The sequence below is a fragment of the Carlito syrichta genome, unplaced genomic scaffold (genome assembly GCF_000164805.1).
Source record: "Carlito syrichta isolate Samal-C Ts95f unplaced genomic scaffold, Tarsius_syrichta-2.0.1 Scaffold316408, whole genome shotgun sequence".
In the NCBI taxonomy this organism is placed as follows: domain Eukaryota; kingdom Metazoa; phylum Chordata; class Mammalia; order Primates; family Tarsiidae; genus Carlito; species Carlito syrichta.
The window spans coordinates 214,071-223,805 of record NW_007260504.1 but is presented as its reverse complement, the minus strand read 5'-3'; the positions used below and the strand labels follow the sequence as shown (position 1 = coordinate 223,805).

At 51.4% G+C, this 9,735-nt stretch overlaps 1 protein-coding gene across 1 annotated transcript in view; it reads right to left on the bottom strand.

Annotated features, from left to right (window-relative positions):
* Positions 1-7,995: 7,995 nt before the first annotated feature.
* COG2 (component of oligomeric golgi complex 2) overlaps positions 7,996-9,735 on the bottom strand; it is a 40,759-nt gene continuing 39,019 nt past the window's right edge. Inside the window, exon 17 of the mRNA XM_008074355.1 lies at positions 7,996-8,654. Within this exon, the coding sequence (XP_008072546.1) occupies positions 8,556-8,654 (99 nt within the window). The 3' untranslated portion in view covers positions 7,996-8,555. The remainder of the gene's footprint in view (positions 8,655-9,735) is intronic.

The window sequence follows — 9,735 nt, the reverse complement described above, 5'->3', positions numbered from 1 at the left end:
ATTCGGGTCTCGAACCCGCGGGCTCAGGCCATCCACTCACCTCAGCCTCCCAAAGGCGGGGGATTACAGACTGAGCCACCGAGCCCAGCTGGCCTTCCCCTCTTGTGCTAACTCTGAGCCAACTCTGAGCTGGGAAGCTGACGTTTCTCCTGAAAAATGGTGCTGTGTGGAGCGAGCGGCAGAAGCCTGTGCCAGGTGTTGGGTTTGTTTTGGAGAACAGGGGTGGGCAGCCAAGAACTGGTGCTCGCCACAGGGCACTGTTCCACGAGGAATCTGAACCACCAACTTGTTTGTGCAAACAAAAGGTGTTTCCTTTTCAAGCTGAAAACGGAAATTGGATTTTAAAATTAAAATATACATTTTCACCACCTTTGGTTTTATTTAGCTTATGCAGTGCGAGAATATGGCCTTCGTGCAGTGTCCGCAATACTGTAGACCTTTTCCCCCCCTAGGTACATGTGGTTTTTGAGCGACATATCACGAAAGATGCAAGCATTTCTGTTAGAGTGTGACACTGTGGCTGGCTGTCCCCCCTCCCTTGTGCTAGCAGTAAATGTCTTACAACAATGAGCCAAAAAATGTCTTTTATTGAGCAGCAGAACCAATATATGCAGTTTAGTTGACAGACTGCAAACAAAGTGATTTCCAGGGCTTTGAGGGAATTTCCACAGAAGGCCCGGGCTGGGACTTGGTGGGCCTTTGGAGAAGTTTCAGTGGCGGCTTTTCTCCGGACACTTCCATTCGTAAGCAGTCGTGGCCGTCTGTGCGGTGGGCAGCAGGGGTGGGGGAACAGGGGAGGCCCCGCCCCCCACGGCACCTGGGAAGGGCACGGGGCACGCGGGCACTTCCTCCCTCCCAGGGACACAGGGTCGGAGGGCTGCTTGTATAGTGCCTGAAGAGTGAAAGAGAAGCACGTCTTCACAAGTAAGAATCTGCAGACTCCTTCCACCGGCGGAGTGTCTGCCTGGGCCCCCTGGATGTGCTTCGACCTGCAGCTGTGAAATCTCGGGCAGAGCCGGGGGGGAGGCGGGTGCCCGGCGGGCCCGGGCTGTCGGCTGGCGCCACTGCGGTGCTGCCTCAGGTGGCGAGGCCGCTGGAGAAAACTCCAGCAGGGACCAGACAGTCCTCCGGCTCTCACTTTCCCCCTCGCGTTCCAGGGTGTCCCTCTCTCCTGAGCACAACGTCCCCGGCTCCCCCGGCCGGCCCCAGCTCAACCTGCGGGTGTCCTGGGTTGTCGGCGACAGCTGTGCCCACGGCTCCTTCATTGCTACTCACTGTCATCAGCTTCACTTGGGGGTTGCCTTTCAGGCCCCCCTCACTGCCCCCGGAGGGCTGGCGGGGAGGGGGCAGGGGGCAGGTGCTGGCACACGTGCACCCCCAACCTGGCTGCTGGATGCCAAGCCTTTTGGGAGAACTGGAAGCCCGGGGACCAGAAGCGTGTTGAAGTCTTGTTATTCAGGCCAGGTGTAGCGGCACACCTGGAGTCCTGACTGCCTGGGAGGCCGAGGTGGGAGGATCACTCGAGTCTAGGAGTTTGAGGCTATGGTGCGCTATGATGGCGCCACTGTACTCCAGCCTGAGACAGAGCAAGACCCGGTCTCTCAAAAGCATTTTTTAAAAAATGTGAAAACACAGTCGCACTATCCAAAGCGTGGTCCTGGGCCAGAGCAGCCCTGGAAGCTTCTCTACAGAGTCAGAATCTGTGTTTTTGCAGGAGGGCCCCGGCTTTGAAGTCACTCGTAATGATGACCTGAGACAGCACTGCCATGTGCTAGACTCTGTTTTGAGTGTTTGAATTTGTGGCTTTCCTATAAACAAGCAGCTGGCAGAAGTCAAGCCAATTTCTTCTCCTGGAAGCCTGCTTCAGCTTCTAGAAGTGGCTAGAGCACGAAGTTTGAAGGGCAGAAGAGTACAAGGTTGCCACCTGGCACTGTTTTCCAGCCTTGCTTTCTGCACAGTAATCCATGGGAGGCTGGGTTAGGACAGACCTCTTGGATATTACAAGGATACCGATGCCAAATACCAACATCCTGCGGGTCACTTAACACAAACGTTAACTCTAGGGTTTTTTTTTTTTTTTCTTAAACACGCCTTCATCACGTTCTAAGCCTTCCTGGGTTGGCAAAGTGCCTCTCTACCAGCCAAGGCAAGTACAGATCTTCCCAACGACATCCCTGTCAGCCCGAGATTTTGGCTGGGCACGAAATCTGGAGGGAGCACACCTGGGACACTTTGAATGACTGCCGATAAAATGCATTAGGTCCCAAATCCCATAGTGAGTTTGGAAAATGGAAAGATTTGTGTAATTTATTTGGCAGCAAAACCTGACCTTGACAGACACTGGGCCGTTTAAGATCTTTGCCTGACAAAAGGCGATAATATGGACACTCCTAAATTTGCTGCACAAAGGTGTACATGTTTGATCATAAGGTGCAGTTCTAGAGCCTCCTGGGGGTGTCATAGGATACACAGTATAAAAACCGCTTTGCCTTTCTAAAATCTGACAAGTCCTCACTGCTGGAACATGTACTGAAGGTTCTGGGTGACGGATTGTGGCTCTGAATATCATCCCATGTAGTCTTTTTTTCTAATGGGGTTTACTTTTTGGCGTAGTTTTAGGGTCACAGTAAAATCGAGAGAGGTACAGAAGTTATCCATTTGCCTGCTACCTCCCAGGTTCTCCTACTACTAACATTCCCCACCACACTGGACCATTTCTTAGACTCCATAAACCTACACTGACAGGTCATTATCTCTCAAAGACCACAGTCGACACTAGTTCACTCTTGGTGTTACACTTTCTGTGGGTTTAGATAAGTATGTAATGACACGCGTCCAACATGATCGTACGGTAGTTTCGCTGTCCTAAAAGTCTTTGTGCCCCAGAGACTCCCTCCTTCCCTCCTGCCCTCTGGGAACCTCATCTTTTGACTATCTTCTCCACAGTTTTACCTCTCCCAGAATGCCGCATACCTGTAGGTGGAATCACAGCATGTAGCTGCTCCAGACTGGCTTCTTTCACGGAGTAATATGCATTTAGGTTTCCTCCATGTCTTTTCATGGCTCGATAGCTCACTTCTCTTCATGGCTGAACAACACTCCATTGACTGGGTGGACCACAGCTCATTTATCCACTTGCCTGGTGAAGGACTTCTTGGCTGCTTCCAAGAGTTGGTGGTTATGAGCAAAGCTGCTAGACACATCCGTGTGCAGGTTTCCACGCAGACGTGCTTCCCCCGTGCAGTTTCTAAAGTGTCAGAATGATCAGAAGTGTTCTGGGTGACTCTGACTGACTCACAAACACCACGTGTGTTGACATCAGGGACGCCACCACTTCACGAGAACAGGTGTCTCAGGGCCCACAGCCTCGTCTTCGCATTGCTTCGTGGTGCTGTTGAGTTACCCACACAGAGTGTGAACCTTGGAGCTTGCTTTAGTTTTGTCAGGTGGGTTCAGAGCATCCCTTTGTGTCTAGGTTATGCTGGCTCCACTACCGAGGCCGTCTCCTCCCGAGTATTTCCATTCTGCTGGAGCAGACTCACCAGCCCCGGGCCCTTTGAAATAGGAGGGTCCTTCCACTGCTCCTTGTTGGCTTTGCAGGCTCTTCGCACAGGCGGGCTGACCAGTGGCCCTCCAGACCCCTCTCCTCTCCAGTGCTCTGCCCCCAGTTCCAGACTCCAGGCTCCAAACTGCCTCCCTCCAGGGAGTCGGTTGGACTCGGACCACTTCCGTGCCATGGCCTGGGATCCTCCATGGAGGAAACTGGGCCAACGCAGGGCGGCCTCATCCGTTCCCTTCTCTTTGGGACCCTGCACTGCCAATGTCCAACGTCTCAGCAGTGTTGTTGCATACACCGTGTACAGCTTTATCAGTTTAGGATGGCAGGGTAAATCAGGTCTCATTACACCAAGTTGGAGTATCCAGATTTAACCAATCAAAAATGCCACCTTGAAGATTAATATGCATTTTAGCTCAAGATTAGTGAGAGCTAAGAAAAAAAATAAGAACACTGATTGCTCTGAAATTCAATCTCCAAGTGAAAACCAGTTGAGGATATGGAGAAAATTTCTGTTTCGCAGTGGGCAGGTCTGTGCAAACCTGCCCCTTGAGTCCCCAAAAGCTGAGAGGCCAAAGAAAGAGGCTGACAAATCCAGTTTCTTAGAAAGGGATATTTAACAGGGACTTATTAACAGAAGCCATGTCTGTGAGTTGGGCAGTGATGAGGCAAGATGGTGCATCCATCCATTGCCCTCTAGGCCCAGGGCTGAAATACCACACAGAGGGGTGATTTGGAAGGGACGTGTAGGGCAGTCGAAGTACCATCCCATCAAGGTTGTTTGACTGGAGGCAGGCTCTAAGGTGAGTACCTGCTCTTACACAAGGAACAATAAACTAGGAATCTTAGAGGCCTTCCCAGAACCGGGGTTGATCAGAAGTCAATATGGCAGATTCACATCCAAGATAGAGTTGCTTTAGTCTCCACGATTTTGAAGTCAAATGAAGGCAACACTGCTTTCACGCAATAGTTAACAAATGTCCACTGCTACCCAAATGAAGCTTAGTGGAAAATCAAGAGAAGCTGGATTTTCAAAGGGCAAGACTTACAGGCAGCACCAGGAATGTATGCACATCTCACAGGACAGAGAGCATTTCCTTCACAGCTGCTGAGGTTGAGGTCTCACAGCTGCTGAGTTGAGGCCCACCAACTGGTGAAAGCCTGCTTTTTCACAAATAGCTGGAACCATCTGGAATGTCTGGTTGCTAACAGGCAGAGATCTATCAGATGTACTCAGATGCCATGAAAAGAGAGAATCTCAATGCCTGTAAGCAGGGACCTTTAGTAGATGTTGCTTAACAATCTAACAGCTAAAGTTCTCGAATCGGAGACACGAACACAGCATGGTCTATGCGTTGTCGACGATACAGCCATGTGGGCAACAATGAGTGCACCATCAGAGCTGCTGCTGCTGTTAGAGAACTATCTAGACTCCAGTGCCAGAGAGCTTCGTGGTTGCTTCAAAGGGTAAGCAAAGGAAAATCAGCCCTTACTACTGCACTGCAGAGCTCCTGAATGACAACTACTTGAATCCCATCACCAGGGTTATTAAGCCATGGGGCAGCCCTGTCTGTAGGCACATGTGGTAACTGCGTGGTTCTCAAATGGGCAACTCCATATAGCAGCTCTAGGGAGCTGCGAGAATTGCTAAAAAGACCCCAGGTAGGAGATTGGGGAGTGTATCCGGAGACTCTCCAAGTCCATGCTCTTCTCTTCTTCCTGGACACACAACTAGACTACAAGTTCCAGCCCCTCTAAGACTGAGTTCTGGACACTGGAGCGGAAGGGAGGTGTGCTCACCCAAACTGGGGCTACAGCCACCCTGGATGTCCCTTAATGCTCCTCTCCTTTCTGGTTGGCTGCCATGGAAAGGGAACGGGTTGAATGGTGACCACCAAAAAGATTCGTCCATGTCCTAACCCTTGGAACCTGTGAATGTGGCTGTATTTGGAAAAAGGGTCTTTGCAGACGTAATTAAGGCTCTCAAGATGGGCTCTTTCTGGATTAACCAGATGGTGTCTCTAGAAGAGTCCGAAAAAGAGAAGACACAAAGAAGGTCAGGTGAAGATAGGGCAGCGGCTGGATCGACGTAAGGAGCTGAAAGGGGGCCAGCAGCAGTCTCTCCCTGAGCTTGCTGAGGGGGTACCACCCGGCTGATACCCTGATTTTGGATTTCTGCCTCTGGAACAGTGAGAGAATATATTTCTGTTGTTGTAAGCCACCACGTTTGTGGCAAATTGTTACCGAAGCCCTAGGAAATGAATACAGGAGGGTCCAAGAGTGAACCTGGAGCCACAGGATGAAGATGGCCCACTTCGTCGGCTGGGGTCCCCAAGGGCCCTGATTCATGGTCTCCCCAATGGCATTATACCACACCAGCCAGAAATGATCTGCTCTTGTGTTGAGAACCTATGCTGAGTCTAATTACAAAGCCGAAAATCATGTTTTACAGTAAAAAAAACTATTTCACCTTTATACTTTACTCAAGAATAATGATTCTGTAAAGCAAGCTAATAAAATGCACACCAAAGAAAGGAGAGAAGCCTTGCAGGAGCCATGGACAAATGTTCTGAGATGTTTGACCTTTCGCTCAGTGATTCTTGCTTCTGAAGCCTAGAGATGCATATTATGACATCAAGGCTGTCGCTGTTGAGAAACGAGCTCAGAAAGTTGGTGTTGTGATCCATCCAGCCTGGGCTTGACAAAGGTTGAAGAAATCAACCAGTTGGGTCCCAACCCTGGCATGTCAACTTCTCTGTCCTAGTGCTGATACCGGGGAGAGAGAATTCCTTAACGGCTGATACAACAGGCTCTGGAACTAACTGGTGTGGGTTTAAATCTCACTGACCTAATTTGTCTGTCTACTCACCTGTAAAATGGGAAGAATAAGGGAGCTGGAGGACTAATAAATCACATCCTTCTCATATCTTAAAACGAATGGGAAGGGCAAAGCAGCCGAGGGAGACAGCAACAAGCCTTAGGGCCTCCTGCTGATGATGCCTAGGTGGGAGGAAGCCACCTGGCTGTGAGGCTACCGAGGTAGCTTTGTACCGGACCAGTTCAGCAGGGCTGAAGCTGCTTCCCACATTCCCTTCCCCGGCTGGCTGGAGGTTTGTGTTGGCCACAAGAGACATCTGCAGGGGCTTGGAGGTGGGTGACGTGACAGCATGCTCACATGCTGCTCGGCCCAGGCTCTGCGGCAGCTCACGTGTTAATGCATGTTAGCGCATGTGAATGCAGGGCTGCAGATTCTACTGCTGCAGGGGCGGGAAGGGGCCGGCGACTCCTCCAGCTCCCCCAGATCTCCTCTTTCAGCCTCCCCAGGTGCCAGGCCGGGGATGAGTGCCGTTCCGTAGGGTGCCGGCTTCCTCCGCAGGTCACCCTGTCGCTTTAGGAGACTGGGAGGTGGCAGGAGCCGGATGAGGGCCCCACCAACCGCCATGGGTTCCAGCTCACCTTCGCTCCTCGCTCTCCCTCTCGGCCTCTCCTGCTGCGGCAGGCCCTGCCCCTCCATACCACACCCCGTGCCACACCACATCACAACACACCACCCCACCCCACCCCACAGCTGTGCCTGGTGAGCCGGCTCCCATCCCGGGGTGGGGTGAAGCCCCAGGAGGAAATCACTTCTGCCACCTCTCCCGCAGTTCTGTCGCTGACCAGACTTTCCTGCATGGGGATCCAGGATGAGCCACCTCCCCTCCAGGGCAGGCCCGCCAAAGCCAGAGCACATGCCCCTGACTCAGGAAGCGGAAAAGGTGGAGAGGGCTACTGTCTGAGGTCTGCCACCTGGAAACAGAAAGCAGAGGTCCTTCCTCGGGGAGGGCTGGGGCATGCGCAGGCACCCCCGGGGCTCGACGCACTGGACTCTCGGGGCTCTCACGGGAGTCTTCTCTGACTTCTCCAGCCCCCCTCAGCACCATCAGTGCTAAAAGCCATGCCTGCCGCCCCAGGGCTTTTTCAATTCCCTTCCGTGGATTTCCCCCTCACCCCCGTGGCTAACCTCTGGACAAAGAGGAGACTGAGCTGCACAGGAACGCAGAGCCAGAGGAACTGCCACCGCTGCTTCCACCTGATCATCAGGTGGACGCCAAGGGGCCAGGTCAGCCTGGCGCTCTGTGCTATAGGTGTGAGCCTGTGAGTTACTGAGCTCACCACAACCTTCCAGGCCTCTTCCCAGAGCTGTGAACGCTTCTCCTTGGGCAGTCTTCCTTCCTAAACCCACACCTGCTTGCCAGGAGGGCGGGGCTTATGCAGGAGAGCCTTGTCCTTCCTTCCTGGAACAGAACTCCCACAGGCCTAAGGGAGGAAGGTCTGTGCTGGCCAGGAGCATCTGACAGGCGCCAAGGTGAGCGCACCTCACAGGAGCATGGGCTGCCACAGGGTACACTGGTGAGGCTTGCTCCCCACGAGGAACCCCCAAATGAGAGGCAGGCACCCTCGGGGCAGACACGTCTTTTATTTAGGAAGCACATCTTTCCTCCTGGTCCCGGCAGAGGCCCAGTGGCGAGCAGGGTTGGAAGTGCCACTCTCATACACTGAGTGGGGGGCGACAGGAGGCCCGCGAGGGGACAGCTCTCTTCAGCTCCGGGAAGGCGCTTCCCTACAATGCGGTGGCTTCACTGCAGCCGGGGCTTTCGACTGCAGGCTCAGGAGACAGTGGAGACAGTGTCTTACATTCAACATCTCTACTTACTTCAATCATGGTTTAGAAATCAGTCTTCCACACTAAGATTTACAATAAAAATAAAATAATTTGCTCTGTAAACTATAGTAGAAAGTTTCAAACGTCTTAAGAACTATCTTCCATACAATGGAAAAAGGCTTTTGTGTTCTTTTGGGACAAAGGAAGACCCAAATCCGCTGAGAGAAGACTCGTGGCCTGTTGCTGGGCGACGCTGGAAGCACTTCTTGCTATAAAGGCTGCGGAGGACAGAGCCACTTTCTCCCCTCAGGCCCGGTGGCCACCTCTCCTCCCCCTTAGGACCTCCCACGATGCTTAAGGCTGCTCTGCGGCCAGGTCTTTGGCAGCAGCAACAAGCTCTGCAAGTGCTGGGAAGCTTTTTATGTCGCCAGTCTGCAGACCCATCTTTTGTATCTGCAAAGGCCAGAGAACAAATTATGTTGCTGTGATTTAAGCCAAATGAGAAAAAAGACTCAGAAAAACAGAACAAAAATCTCTACCCCCACCCTCTACCAAACTAGAAAAAGTCAGTTCCCTAAAGACTTGTAGGGTATTTTTTCCTGTCGTGCAAAGGATTTTCTTATTGCAAACATTAGGTTTTTTTGAGGTCAAACACTTAGAATTCTAAGAAGCCACTATGTTAATTTATCTCAGCCCATCAAACCAGACAGGATAAGAGCCTCCTTTGTGGACTTTAAAAAAATTCTTAAAATGAAATGTTTTTTTTTTTTTAAGTGGAAAATTTTCAAAAAAGCATTGGCCTGAGCTCCTAGTTTCTTAACATACCACCACCAACCTTTTCTTAAGATCCAATGAATGGAAAACATTTTGGCACAGTAACTGCTGTGGATTATTCTGGTAACCAAGACATGGCACACTATGTTCTCACTTTTGTTTAAAAGCAGTAACAAAACACACACACACACACACACACACACACACACAGAGAGACGCACACAAAGATCTGGAAAGGTGCTTGTATACTCTGAGTATTTGTCAGCATTTTGTGGTTCGTTCTGGGCCCTGGGATCGTGGGTGCACCTTTTCTATTCCTTCCCTTCCCCACCCCTCTTTCCCTTTCTTTTGCTTATTGCTTCTTCATGTTTCTACAACAAACTTTCTTGCTTGAAAAAAAGACTTTAAGCTTCTCTCGAGAAATAAAGAAACAGTGTAACTGACTTGCCAGGAGAGATTTCTAAATTTTCCTCAAAGCAAAAAAAATTTAGATGTTCAGTGGTGCTGTGATGTGTTAAAAAAAAAAATTCCAGCCGGGCTTGGTGGCTCAGCCTGTAATCCCGCGCCTTTGGGAAGCTGAGGTGAGTGGATTGCCTGAGCCCGCGGGTTCGAGACCCGCCTGGACAGCGAGACCTCCTCTCTACACTAAATCAAAAAATCAGCCGGGCGTGGTAGCGCATGCCTGTGATTCCGGCTACTTGGAAAGCTGAGGCGGAAAGATCACCGGAGCCCAGCGGGTTGAGGCTGCAGGGGCCGGGGG